At 42.0% G+C, this 18,911-nt stretch overlaps 1 protein-coding gene across 1 annotated transcript in view; it reads right to left on the bottom strand.

Moving 5' to 3' along the window:
* Positions 1 to 776: 776 nt before the first annotated feature.
* Positions 777 to 18,911, bottom strand: part of LOC120929454 (solute carrier family 26 member 10-like) — an 87,011-nt gene continuing 68,876 nt past the window's right edge. Inside the window, exons 13-18 of the mRNA XM_040340888.1 lie at positions 16,499 to 16,678; positions 11,831 to 11,891; positions 8,206 to 8,285; positions 4,707 to 4,761; positions 3,294 to 3,400; positions 777 to 1,213 (exon numbers count right to left, since the gene is read on the bottom strand). Of these exons, the coding sequence (XP_040196822.1) occupies positions 1,175 to 1,213; positions 3,294 to 3,400; positions 4,707 to 4,761; positions 8,206 to 8,285; positions 11,831 to 11,891; positions 16,499 to 16,678 (522 nt within the window). The 3' untranslated portion in view covers positions 777 to 1,174. The remainder of the gene's footprint in view (positions 1,214 to 3,293; positions 3,401 to 4,706; positions 4,762 to 8,205; positions 8,286 to 11,830; positions 11,892 to 16,498; positions 16,679 to 18,911) is intronic.

Raw genomic sequence — 18,911 nt, forward strand, 5'->3', positions numbered from 1 at the left:
CTGTGTCATTGTTCTTCCATAAGTTTGGTACACCACTCAGGCCCCACTTACAAGCAATAACCATCTTGTTTCATCCACTACATGCCAAAGATTTCATCATGAAAGTGGATGCACTTAGTAGTGTCATGCATTTGGGAATGTATTCCTGGTAGACCACTTGGCGTGGTACAAACACATTAATGTTATTTTGCAAGTAAACTGATATTCAGAATCACAGTCATATTAAATAGTCAAAATGTTGGCTATAGTAGAAGAAGTAGAACACAACTACTATGTAAGAGCCATAAATCATACCACATCACAACAATACTGCCTTGATACAGGAGCTACAGCTGTGCTACAAGAGCAAGAGCAATGTAACCAGAGAGGTGACATATCACTGTTGATAGCATGAATCTTTTCATACCTGCTCATAGGAAATAGATTCTGTTAACAAACGTTGGGAAAGTGTCAGACTCACGTCACCTAAAAGGAAACCTATGCTGCCAAAAATACACAAGTTGTCTCTTTTGACATCTGCTGAAAATGCCAGATGACGGGCTGTCAATCAGGAGCTGAGGCTGCAGGCTAAGATGGAACAAGTTTACAAACCAGAAGTTTTGACTGCAGATGCTTCATGTTTATAGCAGACTGAAAGCATTAAAGCCAGAGACAGTAACTGAACTAGTATTTTCAGAAGGCAGTCAGCAATGGTACTCTCCATACGTCTTTCAGCTCAGGTGTCCTTTGAGCTGATCAAATTCCCTTTAGAAACAATTATGGATAAAACTATGAGACATGCTCAAAATCGTCCTCCTGCAGCCAAAGGCTTTCAGGGATAGTCATTTATTTTTTGACATAGTAAAAATGTATATTTAGGGTTTGCACAGGGCTGAATTCTACAAAGGCTTTCTCATAAACATGATCTGTAAAGTGTTCATGACACCAAATTAAAACAAAAAATAAAATACTTTATACACAGTACTGTCTGTGCAAATTCATGTCAGTCTTTTTGGACAGAATGGTAAGTGCTCCTTGTCACACAGTTCTATATCTTGCCCATTTTTCTTGAAAGCTTCCATAAAGTGAACCTCCTATTATTTCAGGGCTAAAACTCCACAGTTCTCTGCTGGTTCTGACACATCCAGTGTTTACACACACATCAAGTCTATCCTCATTTCAGCGAATGAAATGGTCAAACCCACACCATTGGACTTTTCCGTGTAAGGTCGTCCTGTAAGAGAAAATACAACAAAACAAATATCAGCAATGCATATTTTATCAAAAGAAAAAGTAAAAAAAGAATTGACCAGTTTCAAAATGGAAATCAAGAATGACTGATCACAAGCATAGTTTATACTGTGGGGTCATCTTACATAGAGGGGGTTGCTGACATTACAAAATAACTTCACATTATATTCAGTAATATTTTTCCAAACTACATATACACATATATATATATATATATATATATATATATATATATACACACACACACACACAGTATATATATATATATATATATATATATATATATATATATATATATATACAGTATATATATATATATATATATATACACAGTATATATATATATATATATATATATATATATATATATATATATATATATATATATATATATATATATTGCATTATATATACACTGCTCAAAAATAAACAAACACTTTGAAAACACATCAGATCTCAATGAGTAAAATCTCATGCTGGATATCTATACTGATATGGACTGGGTAATGTGTTAGGAATGAAAAGATGCCACATCGTTTGATGAAAATGATCAACCTACAGAGGGCTGAATTCAATGACACCCTGAAAATCAAAGTGAAAAAATTATGCAGCAGGCTAGTCCATTTATATTTTACATGGTTGGTGATAGATATACCTAAGATATTTTCATTTACCCTCTTTTGACATATCTAAGCAATGGCCTCCTATGGACTCTTATCAGCATGGATATAATGGACTATAGGCTCTGTGTTAAGACATTACACAAATGTGAAAAGTGATAGAACCCTGTGTATGTCGCTTTGCTCTGATAATATCCAGTAGTGATGATGAATATCCCTTATGTATAAATTAGATAAATTGACTTAGTCAACTTTAGTCCTGCTGTAACACTTTTGGTCCCAAGTATCTTTAACATGATTGGTGATAGCGGTAATACCCAAGATATTTCTCTTACTTACCTTATAGGGATCCATATTTAAAGGAACAGCATTGCACATGAGATGATTATATCTCAAAAGATTTAAATCGATTTTCATGACCCTTTAAGGTATTTTATCCACATGGATCCATTTTCTGGCTTTATTAGCTTTAAAATCTTGGGGCCATAGATCATAAAAGTGAAAAATAGGCATTCGGACGTCAATTTTGTGTGTGAGTTTTGACAAAGTTGTAATTTTATTGGTGGAGGGTGATATTTATTTGATGACTATTTCTTAAAAATGTATATTTGTACTGATCCATAATGAGTGAAGGCCACATGTGTCATTAAAAGTAACCATTTACAGAGCTACGGGTGCTATTCAGGTTACAGAGACTACACTAATCATAGTGAGTTGGCACAATCTAACTTAATTGCTCCCTTAAAGACTTTTATGCTTATACAGTGCCTTGAAAAAGTATTCATACCCCTTGAAATGTTCCACATTTTGTCATGTTACAACCAAAAACCCAAATGTACTTTATTGGGATTTTATGTGATATACCAACAGAAAGTGGCACATAATTGTAAAGTGGAAGGAAAATGATAAATGGTTTTATATTTTTTTTTTTTCAGGACACCGGGGGCATGAATTACAGTGGCAGTTTTTTTTTTTTAAGCACCTGATTAGAGCCAGAGGCTTCAAAATAGGTTGAGCTCTGGATGCAGAGCATTGCGCTCGGAGCCCACCCAGGTGTGTTAAAATAGCAAATGAATATTTGCTATTTTAACACTGAATCGCCTCTCCGCCAATCAGGAAGCGCGCGTCTGATACCTGTTTCCAGACTGGCTGAAAGGACAGGCGATCCTATTGGACACCTGGGAGGAGGAGGAGTAAGATGTTCGGTGGAAACCGCCATGATCCACAGGAGGAGGGAGGAAGAAAGCCGCTGCTCGCCAGACACGCTGCCCACCCGCCCACTTATTAGATGGGGTAAGTGTGGGGCTTTGATGTCCCAACCGCCCCCCCCCCAAAAAGAAAAAAACACCAGCCGCCACTGCCTATGGTTGTAATATAATAGGTATTCTAAGCAATTTAACACAGCTAAATAAAAACATTATACGAAAAACATTCATCCTTTACCATATTTTGCTCTGCGTAACATGCGGCATCGTGCAGAGTTACAAAGACCTGCTCTTCAGTGAGATGATCCATGATACCAATAGACACCAGTGTTCTAAGAACCTTTGCTGGAATAAAAGCAAAATACTGTAAGCTTAAAGGTTATACTCAGTTATAAAAGATTAATATATGAGATCCAGGAACTGCTATCTCGGTTCGGCCATCTCTGGAGTATTCTGTCCAGTTCTGGTCACCAATCCTCAGAAAGAATGTGCTAGAGCTGGAGAGAGTCCAGAGAAGGGCAACTAAATTAATATGGAGACTGGAGGACCTCAATTATGAGGAACGACTACAAGCGCTAATTTTATTCTGGAGCAGAGATGGTTGAGAGGAAGTATGATAGAAATATACAAATATCTCAATGGTGAGCCCATCGAAGGATGAAATTTCAGTCCCAGGCAGTGTAAGAGGGCACGGAGCCACACGATGGGACTGGAAGAGAATCGGTTTAACCTTAAAGTGGGGTTCCACTATAGCTGCTGACTTGTAATAAGGACACTTACCTGTCCTAGGCACCCGCGATGTCGGCCCCCCGAGGCTGATCCCTCGATCGTGGCAGGTCCCGGCGCCGCCATCCTCACTAAGGGAAAGAGGCAGTGGAGCCTTGCGGCTTCACTGCCCGTTTCCTACTACGCATGTGCAAGTCTCACAACGCTGTATGAATGGGCATCTGCTCTCTGGGATACACACAGTTCTCAGAAGGCATTGCGTCCCATTCCCCAAAAGACAACGCAAGGATGAAGACCAGCCGTGGACTAGGAAGAGGTAGATTAGGAAGATCCGCCTAGCAACTGCAATTTCTGGTAAGTAAAAAGTGTTTTTTTTTTTTTCAATTTCTTTGTAGCATTTTGGTGTAATTTTTTTTCTTAGTGTGGACCTCCAGCTGCGTAGGTTTTTTTTTTCAGGGCAGTAAGGATGTGGAACTCTCTTCCACAATCAGTGGTGTCAAATGGAAGTATGGATAGTTTTAAAAGACTCTTGTACGTGCATCTTAGCAAAAACAATATACGGGGATATGGAAAATTATTTTCTATACACACACACCAACACAGATTGAACTGGATGGACTGTTGTCTTTTTTCAACCTTACCAACTATGTAACTATGCTATAATATGTATACTAATGAATATTACGTATCGTATGTTCAGTAAAATGTAGACAACAATCCGAGTCTAAGATCAGTTCATTCTGATTCCTTGCAATGTGATCCTTGTTGTATCTAAGTGAGGGATATATTCATATACAGTCCATATATACAAACAGAATAACATTCTATTCTAAATTTGTGTTGTGTGATAAGTCAGTTAGATTTAATTAAAATTTAAATGTATCTACATTCCTCCCTGTTAGATATGTATAGCAAATGTACTCACCATTACATCCAGATAACAGCAAATGCATTCCAGCCTTCTGACACTCAATGCACATCTGAATAAAAAACAAAGAAAATATTCTAAGCCTAAGCATGCAAACATTTGGAAGCAATCCTGAGATCCATAGTTCATTAATATGCATTAACAATCAAAAGTATTATGAAAGCTGTACATACTGTACATTTCTCATGCCTTTATTTTCATTAAAGTGGCAATAAAGTGGTCCCATTATATGTAGGTAGCCACCCTCTCTTACTCACTCCTGAGATGGACTATGAGATTTGTAGTGTGCATAGAGTAGGGCACATACTCGCAACCAAGGCACACTACTCATTCCAAACACATAAAAGTTAGGGGGGAAAGGAAAATATCAGGAGCTTATAGGGAATGTTACAATGAGGCAGACAAACACATCATGAAACCATTTTTATAAAAAATAGATTACAGGGCCATTACCATATATACTCAAGTATAAGCCAAGTTTTTCAGCCCTTTTTTTAAGGCCGAAAATACCCTCCTCAGCTTATACTCGAGTCAGTGTACCTGAAATTATTGACAGGCTGCGGGCGTCCATTGTTTAAAAGTTGCAGTCTTCTCCTGGTCCCTTCCGTGATAGGCGTTTCTCAGCAGACACAGTTCTGCCTATCACAGACGTTCTCTCATCTTCGAACTCAGTTCCCCAGCAGACACTGTGTTCAGTGTTCTGCCAATCACAGACGTCCTTTCATCCTCGGACAAGAGGATGTCCGTGATTAGCGGAAGACTGTGTCTGCTGGGAAACTGAGTCCGAGGATGAGAGAACATCCGTGAAAGGCGGAACTGTGTCTGCTGAGAAACACCTATCACAGAAGGGACCAGGAGGAGACCGCGACTTTTAAACAATTAATAGCAGCCTGTCAATAATTTCAGGTACACTGACTCAGGCACAGTGAGGCTGCAATGGGCACAGTGTGAATGGGCACAGTGAGGTTGGGCACAGTGAGGTTGCAATGGGCACAGTGAGGTTGCAATGGGCACAGTGAGGTTGCAATAGGCACTGTGAGGTTGGGCACAGTGAGGTTGCAATGGGCACAGTGAGATTGCAATGGGCACAGTGAGGCGTGCAAATGGGCACAGTGAGGCGTGCAAATGGGCACAGTGAGACATGCAAATGGGCATTGTTGACCATCTTTTCGCTTACAGTAGCTACTCGAGTCAATAAGTTTTCCCATTTTTTTGTGGTAAAATTAGGTACCTCGGCTTATACTCGGTTCGGCTTATACTCGAGTATATACGGTAATTAAAAGGAAAGAACGTATGGGGTGGATCCGCACAGCGGAGTTTAAACACAAGACAGAAAATAAAATAAAGAATTACTGCAATTCTGTCCGCAAGTCAAAATCACACTGCAGTGATGGCAAAATGCAGCATGCTTGTTCGGGTGCCAATCATTTTCAATGGCAACTAAACTCAGTCAATGTTCGGCACCCAGCAGCAGTTTCAGGGCTTTTACACAGCATAGTTTAAACACAAGACAGAAAATAAAATAAAATAAAGATGTTTGTAAAAGAAGAACTGCTGCCCCTACTATTTACTACCACTAGGTGGAGTAAAAAGATCAAAGGAGAAGGGAGTGTAGGTATGGCGCTGTTCTAATGGGAGGAGAGTCAGCCTGACGCTGACAGTGCAACAAAGTCAAAAATTACTGCAAACAAAATTGGTATTACCCCCAGCTGGGTATAGGCTGTGAGAAACTGTGTGATTCAATGGGAGATGTGAAGCGTGAGATGTAAATAACTTAATTTATATTAATCCCTCGGCCGGGTGTTTGCTGATGCAGAAATACCCTCGGCCGGGTGTTTACTACTATAAAACGGGGTGTAAGTGAGTCCTAAAATAAAATAGCGCTAGCTAAAGGTGAGACATCAACCTTAGTGGACAGAGTATAACATCAAAAACACAGTAAATAGATAAATAAATAAACCCCCGGCCGGGTGTTTACTATTATACTCTCTGACGGGTGTTAGATGAGTGAAAAAAACTTGTATTTAAATGTGAAGAAAACATAAAAAAAACATATAAATCAAGTCCATATAAAGTCCATGGAAAAACCATAAATGGAAATAATAAAAGAAGTAATAGGTGACTTTTGTGCTTAAAACTTCAACGTTAACTTTTGGAGTCCCCTCACTATATTTTTTTGCTTTTATTTTGTTTACTTACCTTTTCCAGTCTTATTTAGGGCATTCACATGACATGCAGGGTCCTCTACGGATTTTCATCTAACAGTTCTTGATGATGCAGAGAGCAGCACTGGCATGGTAATGTCAGTAATGCTGTCTGCATAATTAAATCGTGTGGGCAGGGCGCCCTGGTGACACATCCTTAGGTGAGTGGGTCCATAATGCTCTACACTCACAGTATGCCTCCCGCCATCCGAGCTGAATAAAGCTTGGAGACATTTAATATGGAAGACTGAGGACATCTAGTGGTGAAATGCATTGATTTGTCCTTCTCCATCCAAGCGACCAAGCCTGGATTATCTTATGTGCCTATCAACCCTGGCTGTGTGCCATCCTGGAAAAGGATTATCTTGTGCCTATCAACCCTGGCTGTGTGCCATCCTGGGAGCGGATTAACCCTTTGTCAGCTAGTGTTGTAAATAGAGAGAACTCTGTCATTGTGTGCCCGGAAATGTGCACAGACTACCCCTACCTGTTAGAAATCTGTTATCTCTCTTGTTTGGCCAGCCTGGCACGGATTACCCTTTACCAGCATGGTCTCTACTACCCCCCTGTACATTTACCCTGTGTTACTGACTCTTGTAATTCCTGCTACCTGGCTGTGTGTCAACCTCTCTACCGTTCAATAAAAGCTTTGTGGGTGCTCCTACTCTCCACGTGTGTGTGTTCCACCTACATCTCTGTCACAATATGTGACAGAGAATTTGTCAGGAGTTATCAGGCTGATAACAGAAGAACGGAGCAGGAGAAAGCTACGGGACATAATGCTTTGAAGAGAGATAAGAAAACACTGCAGATATATGTGCGCAGCTCAAATTTCATGAATCGGGTTTAAATCCACTTTAAACTAGACAGGCATGTGTATTTTATCAACCTGACTAACTATGTAACTATAAAAGTGGAGTTATCTTTTTAGTTGATAATAAGCGTATTAAATTTTACAATGTGATTGACCCTTTTTGCTCAATCTCACTCGCCATTTACATCATTCAATAGGAAAAAGAAAGCAGCTGGGTGGAAAATTATAGGCTGAAAAGCAGCTGCATCCAATCAGCTGCTGTTCAGGTATTTTGGGAGCCAACAGGGCCAGCTGACTAAATGCAATAGGCACAGGAAGAGATTCACCCATCCATGCTGTATAGGAGGAATCATTTTGTTTTTTCGATTAGCCTTCAGGCTGAATGAAAATAATGAGTATGGCAAGCTTTAGAGTCCTTCCAGCTTTTAGCTCAGAAAACTCTGAAAAGAAAATTCTATGTAAAGTAAAAGTAATTTACCTGTATGAACAGACGGGCTCCTGCAATATCAATAAATATGACACCACTGCAGTCAATGATAAGCGACCTGATTTCAGGGTCTACAAAAAGAAATGTTTATTATTAGAGAGGGTTGGTCTCATAAAATCCTTTCAAAGAAGGCTTCAGCTTATGCATCCACATATTTAACATCACTTTTCGTATTTATTAAAGCAGAGTTCCACCCAAAAGTAGAACTTCCGCTTATCTGATTCCTCCCCCCCGCTGGTGCCTCATTTGGCACTTTTCGGGGGGGTGGGAGGGGTTAGTAAGTACCCTGTCCCCACTTCCTTCAGACCTCACCGCAGCGAGGTACGTCAGAATTCTGGCCCTCTCCTCCTCCCTCCTGCTTCCCCTGCTGCAAGGTCAGTAAAAAAGTGCATCGAGCTTCGCACATGTGAAGCAAGGCTTCACTGCCGGGGTTCCTTTACCAGCAATGGCAGTGGCAGCACCCGACAGCCGATGGAAGCATCGGCTGGGGTGCCGACATAGCTAGAATACAGGACAGGTATGTAAAACCAATGGCCATTACTTCATACTAATACACTTAGACCTCTCTGCTGCCTTTGACACAGCTGACCACCTGCTCCTCCTCAGCAAACTACACTCCCTTGGCCTCTGTCATTCTGCTTTATCCGGATTCTCCTCCTACCTATCTCAGTGCACTTTCAGTGTCACTTAGAACTCCATCTCCTCCGCTCCTCTTCCTCTTTCTGTTGGGGTACCCCAAGGCTCCGTCCTTGGGCCTCTCCTATTCTCTTGCTCTCTAGCTCCCTTGTTACCGCCTCCCATGCTCGCCTTCAGGACTTCTCCAGAGCCTCTCCCATCCTCTTGCACTCCCTGCCTTGTTAGGTCCGATCAGCCCCTACCCTGTCCACCTTTAGGAGATCCCTGAAAACTCATTTATTCAGGGAAACCTATCCCACACCCACCTAACAACTGTCCGAGAGCCACCCCCATCAAATCATTCTCTGCAGCTATTACCTTTTGTACCACCACCCCCTCCCTTTAGAATGTAAGCTCTATGAGCAGGGCCCTCCTGTATCTTCTGTATTGTATTTTTAGCACCTGGTTACTTCCAAGTACCGGTGCTATTGAAATTTAGAGGGTGATCAGAGCATTAGTAGACTCTGATCCAAATTGTTATGTTCAAAACAAGGTCTCTGTCTCAGCTTGGATGTCTCATTCTGTTGTACTGGGGTGTTCTTCCCACCCCAGTGCAGAAGATGGCAGCAGTGGAGTCAAGGTTTGGGTGCTTTTCCCCAGCAGCCAATCAGGAGGTTTGAGCCTCGCTGTGCATGCTGGGGGAGGGTATTTATAGGGAAGACGCCATTAGTCTGGGTCTTCTTCCAGTGTGGCACCCACCTTTAGGGTGGCCACATCACGGCGTTATGGCCTACCTGGCCGGGGCGTGCGTGCCACGTGGTGTTCCTGGTTGCAGGACTGTGTTGGTCCGGAACATTTGAGCAGCGGCGGGGACCCAGTGATCGACTGGGTTACCATTTTTGAAGATCCCAAATGGCATAGCTGTTCGGTGGGGAGTGCATCTGCGGAGAGCCAATGAGAGGCTGGCGATCCAAAAGGATTACGACAAACCACCGGGGATCAAGGTAGCCAGACACTGAAGGATTTATCACCTGTCAGTCGGTACCTGAGCAACTATAAGAAGATCCAGACGCAATTCCTTAAGGAGGGTTGTCTCCGTAATTGTAATCAGTGAGGGCCTGTGGCAGAGGTTTCTCCCTGAGTCCATTCCAGGAGGGTCTGTGGCAGAGACTTTTCCTCAAGTTCAAGTTCATTGCAGGAGGGTCTGTGTCAGAGACTTTTCCCCAAAAAAGTTTTGAGTGATACTCCGGCTGCCAGGTCAGTGAGAGAGGCCTGTCCGGGTACGCTAAGCCCACTCAGTAAGGAGTGGTCCGTAAACTGTTAGGCCCCGTACACACGACCGAGTTTCTCGGCAGAATTCAGTCAGAAACTCGATGGGAGTCGTATTCTGCCGAGGAAACCGGTCTTGTGTACACATTTGGCCGAGGAAACCGACGAGGAACTCGTCGAGCCAAATAGAGAACATGTTCTCTATTTCCTCGTTAGTCACTGGGGAAACTTGGCTCGCCGAGATCCTCGGCGGCTTCACAAGGAACTCGACGAGCAAAACGATGTGTTTTGCCCGTCGAGTTTCTCGGACGTGTGTACGGGGCCTTACATGTGGGAGCAGGACTGTTCCCAATAATACGCCTGAATCTGCTGTTCTCCTTCTTCCTTCAACTCTATCCTTTCATCACCAGTTTATTGTTTTTACCCGGCTGGGTAATAAAGAGCACAGCAAAAGACACCTGTTGTGGACATTATGGGCCAGATTCACAAAAGAGATACGCCGTCGTATCTCTGTGATCCGCCCGTCCTAACTATGCGGCTGATTCATAGAATCAGTTACGCATAGATAGCCCTAAGATCCGACAGGTGTAATTGACTTACACCATCGGATCTTAGGATGCAATTCTAGGCCGGCCGCTAGGTGGCGAGGCCATTGCGGTCGGCATAGAATATGCAAATGACTAGTTACGGCGATTCACGAACGTCCGCGATGCCCGTCGATCTAAATTTATGTAGTTTCCGTAGCGATACGCGTCGTAAAGTTAGGGCTGCCTCCTAGGTGTTCTAAGCAATGTTAAGTATGGCCGTCGTTCCCGCGTCAAAATTTAAAAAATCACATCGTTTGCGTAAGTCGTCCGTGAATGGCGCTGGACGCCATTTACGTTAACGTCTAAACAAATGACGTCCGTGCGACGTCATTTAGCGCAATGCACTTTGGGTAATTTTCCCGACGGAGCATGCGCAGTACGTTCGGCGCGGGAACGCGCCTAATTTAAATGGTGTCCGCCCCATTTGAATTAGGCGGGCTTGCCCCGAGCGGATTTACGTTACACCGCCGCAAGTTTACAGGTAAGAGCTTTGTGAATCAGGCACTTACGCTGTAAACTTGCGGCGGTGTACCGTAAATCAGATACGTTACGCTGCCGTGGAGCAACGTAATTCTCTCTGAATCTGGCCCTTATTTACTACCGCTATATGCAACGTACACCCCCAACGTACACCCCTAGGAATTCGGAGAGCCACGAGGTAAATGTGCCACCCAAAACAAACCAGCAGCCCCTCCGTGGGTAGTGCTACATACTGTAATTGTGCTGTCCCCCCTATACATTGTAAAGTGCTGCGTAAATTGTTGGCGCTATATAAATCGTGTACAATAATAATAATAATAGCCGCTGCTGTCAATTTAAGTCTTGAAACAGGCAAGGGTTTCCATTGACAATATTTTCCCTTTTCAACAGAAGTCCTCTCAACCTTTTCATAATTCTCTCTCTTAGCTGCCTGATTGCCCTAGCTGACTCTTTGTTAAGACAACAAATTACAAAAAGAAAAAAGGAAAGTTCTGTTGCCAACACAATGGAGATGATGGTTAGAGAAATCTGCTGCTGGTACAGGTAATATTTCAGAAAGATATTATAAGGAAAGTGCTGAGGCAAAAACTGTTATTGTAAATAGATTTTAGCATTTACAATGTCCAGCATTTCTGTAATGTTTAAGAATAGAAGATTTATTTTACCTGTTTCTGATTTTGTTTTACATCCATCTGCACGATAAACTGGATTTGCTATTCCAACATCCTGCAAAATAAAATACAAATTAAAGCCACGCAATTGTAGAAGCAGGCCCAGTTTTTCTCCACTGTATTTGAGGTTTAGGATCGGTTTACACTACTTCAACGTAATTTTGCCACAATTTTCAGTGCAATTATGTAGTGTGAGTGACCCTAATGTAACCTTTTGTGGCTTGTCTCTGTTTTTGTATATTCTCTGGGGGCCAAGCCACACTCTAAATTACACCAAAGTAGCACAGGAACCTTTTCCAAAGCTGCACCATGCCGAGTCACCATGCACCATGCCAAGTTTTTTTTTTTACCTTCCTTTTCACCTGGTTATCCTGCCAGTATCACACTTGCTGTCCTAGGGTGACAATGCTTACTCTTTGGAGGAGCAGTGTTGTCACCCTAGGGCATTCAATGTTTTACGATTGCAGAACATCTATCTCTATCATCAACTTCATAATAGTTCTGTAGTTCACAGAGTTTATTTCCCATTGCTTCAGCTAACACATTAAATTGCACCGGAACCTGTAAGCTTTTTAGCAGAATGTTTTCACTTATTGAACAGATGTAACAAAATTCTTTCAGTGGCTAATTTAACATGTGATGCATAAAACCACACTAAATTGACCTCATGTAACCCTTTTTGAGGTGAGAGTGCTTGGCTAAATTGAGACACCTAATCCAAACGTAGGGAAAGGAAAGCACTCCAACAATATTCCAAAATGACTGTTGATTGAAGTCCCATATCAGCAAAAAATGCAAGATTACAGAGATGTCCTTTAACAGGAGGTAGACCCTGTCATTCTCCCTCCTCCATTCACAGAGCGATTTGTATATTGGGAAACAATAATACAAGTTCTATGACTGGACAGGAGAGGACAAAGTGAACGGTGAGTGGAGTCAATGCTTCCCAGTTGCAGTCACTGGTCTTAACCCCCTGCAACACCAGAAGATGACTGGTGGGGGAGAATCTGGCTTCAGTGAACGTCAGATTTCTACAGTAAGCAACAGCTTGTAGGGCATAGGACACACTTCATTAGAAGTAAGTTATATCCCAAAGCTGTATCCACAACAAAATGCTTTAAAGTGATTGTAAATGATCATCTTGTAAAACAACCCATTCCATTTAAAATAGAAACGAAAGGCAAAACATTTTTGTATAGATTTTATTCCCTCTGTTCTCAGCTGCATAAGAGATGGGGGAGGAGAAGCAGCAGCACACTAATCTTCCCAGTGAATGGCTGTACAGCGGGCAGTGTCAGAACAAGTCTGATCATTGGAGGAGAGTACAATAAGTTCCCAGGATAGCTAGAGAACTGACCACAGTGTGCTCTCATGTCTAGTGTAGTCAGTTTTAAATAGGAAAGCAGAGGGACTGGCTGGAACACCAGGACATGGTACAGGAATATGAAGTGTTGGGGTAACAAACGATTTAAGCCTCTTTGCTGCGTCAGTGAAAACACGGAACTATTTACCACTTTGCCAGATGTATTATTTGGCTCTTCGCTTTAGTTAAGGCTTTTCTCGTTTTGTGGCTGAAATTAAGCCTAGATATGGGCAGTGACCATGAAGGAATAGTGGGTATTGCCTCTGTAAATGTATGGTCCTCCTAAGTAAAGTTCTTAATCTGAAAAACGTATGTTTACTTTAAGTAGAACAAACATACAAGTAAGAGTGGTCAACAGAACCATGCACAAGTAAGAGTGGTCAGTAGAACCAAGTACAAGTAAGAGTGGTCAATAGAATCATGTACAACAGGGGTCTCAAAATGGCGGCCCTCCAGCAGTTGCAAAACTACAAGTCCCATGAGGCATTGCAAAGCTGACAGTTACAAGTATGACTCCCACAGGCAGAGACATAATGGGACTTGTAGTTTCGCAACAGCTGGAGAGACGGCAGTTTGAGACCCATGATGTACAATTAAGAGTGGTCAGTGGATCCAAGTAGGAGTGGTCAAACGAATCATGTACAAGGAAGAGTGGTCAGTAAAACCAAGTACAAGTAAGAGTGGTCAATAGAATCATGTACAAGGAAGAGTGGTCAGTAAAACCAAGTACAAGTAAGAGTGGTCAATAGAATCATGTACAAGTAAGAGTGGTTAGTAGAACCAAGTACAAGTAGGAGTGGTCAATATAATCATGTACAAGTAAGAGTGGTCTGTGGAATCAAGTACAAGTAGGAGTCTTCAAAAGAATCATGTACAAGTAAGGCAGCGTACACACGGTCGAACATGTCCGCTGAAACTAGTCCGCGGACATGTCCGACCGTGTGTACGGCCTAGCGGACAGGTTTCCAGCGGACAAAAGTTTCTTAGCAAGCTAAGAAACTTGTCCGCTGGAAACATGTCCGTCGGACATGTCCGATGGTTAGTACACCTAATCGGACATGTCCGCTGGTTATGACCAGCGTCCCGAAATCCCATGCATGCGTCAAATTGATTTGATGCATGCGTGGAAGCATTGCACTTCTGTGTTTGAGAACATCGGTGTCTTCTACGTCACCGCGTTCTCTGTCCGCGGGGATTTTGGTCTGATGGTGTGTACACACATCAGACCAAAAGCTCCCAGGAGACTTGTCCGTTGAAAACGGTCCACGGACTGTTTTCATCGGACATGTCTCCTCGTGTGTACGGGGCCTAAGAGTGGTCAGTAGAACCAAGTACAAGAAGGAGTGCTTAATAGAACCAAGTACAAGTAGGAGTGGTCAATAGAACCAAGCACAAGTAAGAGTGGTCAATAGAATCATGTATAAGTAAGAGTGATCAGTAGAACCAAGTTCAAGTAGGAGTGGTCAGTAGAACCAAGTACAAGTAAGAGTGGTCAACAGAACCATGTACACTGGGGATCGAACGTTTGGGCACCCCAGGTAAAAATTTGGATTAATGTGCATAACGAAGCCAAGGAAAGATGGAAAAATCTCCAAAAGGCATCAAATTACAGATTAGACGTTCTTATAATATGTCAAAAAAAGTTAGATTTCATTTCCATAATTTACACTTTCAAAATTACAGAAAACAAAAAAATGGCGTCTGCAAACGTTTGGGCACCCTGCAGAGTTAATATCTTGTACTGCCCCCTTTGGCAAGTATCACAGCTTGTAAACACTTTTTGTAGCCAGCCAAGAGTCTTTCAATTCTTGTTTGAGGTATCTTTGCCCATTCTGCCTTACAAAAGTCTTCCAGTTCTTTGAGATTTCTGGGCTGTCTGTCACGCACTGCTCTTTTAAGGTCTATCCATGGATTTTCAATTATGTTGAGGTCAGGAGATTGTGAAGGCCATGGCAAAACCTTCAGTTTATGCCTCTTGATGTAATTGTTGGATTTTGAGGTGTGTTTAGGATCATTATCCATTTGTAGAAGCCATCCTCTTTAACTTCAGCTTTTTTACAGATGGCATCAAGTTACCATCCAAAATTTGCTGAAATTTTATTGAATCCATTTTTCCTTCTACTCGTGAAATGTTCCCTGTGCCACTGGCTGCAATACAACCCCAAAGCATGATTGATCCAACCCAATGCTTAACAGTTGGACAGAGGTTCTTTTCATTAAATTCTGTGCCCTTTCTTCTCCAAACGTACCTTTGCTCATTCCGGCCAAAAAGTTCTATTTTAACCTCATCGGTCCACAGAACTTGTTTCCAAAATGCATCAGTCTATATGTTCATTTGAAAAGTTAAAACGCTGATTTTTGTGGTGAGGACGTAGAAGAGGTTTTCTTCTGATGACTCTTCCATGAAGAACATATTTGTACAAGTATCTCTTTATAGTGGAATAGTGTACCACCACTCCAGTGTCTGCCAGATCTTTCCACAGTCAAACGTGGGTTTTAAATTGCTTTTCTCACAATCCTGCGAGCTGTTCTGTCTGATATTTTTCTTGGTCTTCCAGATCTTGCTTTAACTGTTCCTGATGACTGACATTTCTTAATTACATTCCGAACAGAGGATATTGACATCTGAAAACGCTTTGCTATCTTCTTATAGCCTTCTCCAGCTTTGTGAGCGTCAACTATTTTCAGTTTCAGTTTTCTAGACAACTGCTTAGAAGAACCCATGGTGCTGATTGTTGGGGCAAGGTCAGATGAGTCTGGGCATTTGAAACCTTTGCGATTGACATCACCTGGTCTTCCCAGACGATTATTGAGAACAATCCATGACACTGGCAGGTCTCAGCTTTGCAAAGGGGGCAGTGCATGCTATAAATTCTGCAGGGTGCCCAAACTTTTGCAGACGCAATTTTTTTGTTTTCTGTAATCTTGAAAGTGTAAATGATGGAAATAAAATCTAACTTTTTTTGACATATTATAAGAATGTCTAATCTGTAATTTGATGCCTTTTGGAAATTTTTCCATCTTTCCGTAGCTTCGTTATGCACATTAATACAAATTTGTACCTGGGGTGCCCAAACTTTCGATCCCCACTGTACAAGTAAAAATGGTCAATAGAATCAGGTACAAGTAAAAGTGGCAATAGACTCAGGTACAAATAAGACTGATCAATATGGTCAATTTAATCATGTACAAATAACACACAAGTGGCATGCTTTAAACTACTCAATTTACTGCAGACTGCTAAATAAACTGCTCTTGCCAATATTGCAAAACAGAAGGGTACACAGACATAGACTTACCACCACTGTGATACTCATATTACTGCCCTGCTCCAGGGCTTTTAGGGCTTTTTCTCTCTTTCGTATTTTTTCTTGTGTCAGTCCCACAATTTGGCACATAGTTTCCTTAAAAATGTTCCTGTTGCCATAGTAGATCGGAGCACTATAGGACAGGATCTTCACGCCTGGTATTTCATAGCACTAATTAAAAGAAAATGTTACATTTTGGCATTTGATGTTGGAATTTGTTTTTTTATTAAGCGAATGGGAAATTGAGGGTTGTGGCATGCTATTGTTTGAGAGACTTTTTATCGCCTGCTGATTGCATTGGTCCTTTTAATATGCGGAATTAATGTAATGTACTCATTGTAATTTGTAATGGATTCTGTGACCTGTTGCTCCCTTTCTTAATGAGTGTCAACTGGAAACAATTTTATTTTATATGTCTGAAGGGCAAGGGAATATTAGATAGGCCTGAAAACACTAAAACAATCCTTTATTCAATGGTTATTAGCCCTAAATGTTGATCTAGGGACAATGTTAGAAATGTCCTAATCAGGGTAAACAATATACCATGTAGAGTTGATAAAATTCCTAAAAATACAGGACAGAATTGTGGGAAGGGTGGGTCACCAACTTATAGCTGGACAGCCAAGATTTTCTGCCAGTTAAAATACCCATAGGGGGGTAATTTAAAAGTTATGTCACCATTTCAGACCTTCCCATCCAAAAAACACATTTGAAATACATATACGTGAACAACTTTACCTGCCAAAATATGTTCTTTGGCAGAATTTTGGGCAATGCTATTCAACCTGACTGGCCTGTGCAAGACTCCTCACTGGTAATCTGATCTTTGCCATAAATGGGGAATGTTGGGCTAGGGCACAAATCAATTTTTATCAATTATATAAACAGTAATTATAAATTAATATAAAGTAGATATAAAGTAGCAAACACTAATTATATCGCATTTAATTTGCTAATGCACTGTGTATCAAAATAATTGATATTGTTTTAAATAAATACTTAAAAAAAAGGTCATTCTTTGTTGCATCTTAGGCCTCGTACACACGACGGGACATGTCCGATGAAAGCAGTCCGCGGACCGTTTTCATCGGACATGTCCGCTGGCGGATTTTGGTCTGATGGCTGTACACACCATCAGACCAAATTTCCCGCGGACAGCGAACGCGGTGACGTGGCCGCGCCGTCGCCGCGATGATGACGCGGCGACGTGCGCGACCCTGGAAGGTCAATGCTTCCACGCATGCGTCGAATCACTTTGACGCATGCGAGGGCTTTCGGCCGAGCGGACATGTCCGGTGTGTCTTACAGACGACCGAACATGTCCGACGGACAGGCTTCCAGTGGACATGTTTTTTAGCATGCTAAGAATCATTTGTCCGCTGGAAACCTGTCCGATTCGCCGTAAAATTGTCCGGTCGGCCGTACACACGACCGAACATGTCCGCGGAAACTGGTCCGAGGGACCAGTTTCAGCAGACATGTTCGGTCGTGTGTACGAGGCCTGAGTGTTATTAATTTCCACCTTTTTGCAACCATTTCCTGTCTACAGATATGCCCTGTACACACGTGCGGGATCCCGAGGGGAAAGCCGAGAACCTGCTTGGTCAGTGTTTCCCCTACACACGAGAGGTTTTCCCGACAGGAAAACTGTGATGGAGCTTTGGACGGGAATCCCGGCCGTGTGTATGCTCCATGGCAGTTCTTCCCATAGGAAAACTACCAAAAACTGACAGGCAAAAGTCCGCTGGTTTTCCCAGGGGGGAAAAAGAGAGCTGGTTCTGTTTTTTTGTCTGGCGATTTTTGGCCAGTTTTCCCTTTGGAAAAACTGCGAGGAGCAAACACACGGCTGGGATTCCTGGCCAAAAGCTCTCATGGCAGTTTTTCTGTCGGGAAAACCGGTCGTGTGCATGAGGCTGTACTCCAAAATGACTTTTCTCACTGCGAAACTTCCGATGATGACAATGAACCATGCCTATATGGATAAAACTGTTTTATCAATGAGTTAGGCTGGCCATAGATGGAACGAACGGATTCCCCCATCCACACAATCAAGGTGGACGGATGAATGCGCTATTGTATTCTGACAGTGGGACTCCTCCACCGTCAGAATACACTGATCAGCATTGCAACCAATCTCCTACATGTGCTGATTAAGATTAAATTTTCGAACAGCAACATTCGAGAGAAGTCAATCGTTAGATCAAATTCTCTGAAGTGGAAACAACCATAGATGGATCAAAATTTGACTGGTCTCTGCTGAATTTCAATCCTTCTATGGCCAGCTTTATACCTTTAAGTTTTACATGTACAAATAATATCTCTAGCTATATTGCCTACTTGTGGCAATTTGATTCATGTCTAAGAAATCACATTCAAACCTTTTTTTTTTATGTAAGCACTCAAG

Source organism: Rana temporaria, chromosome 2 (assembly GCF_905171775.1).
Source record: "Rana temporaria chromosome 2, aRanTem1.1, whole genome shotgun sequence".
Lineage (NCBI taxonomy): Eukaryota > Metazoa > Chordata > Amphibia > Anura > Ranidae > Rana > Rana temporaria.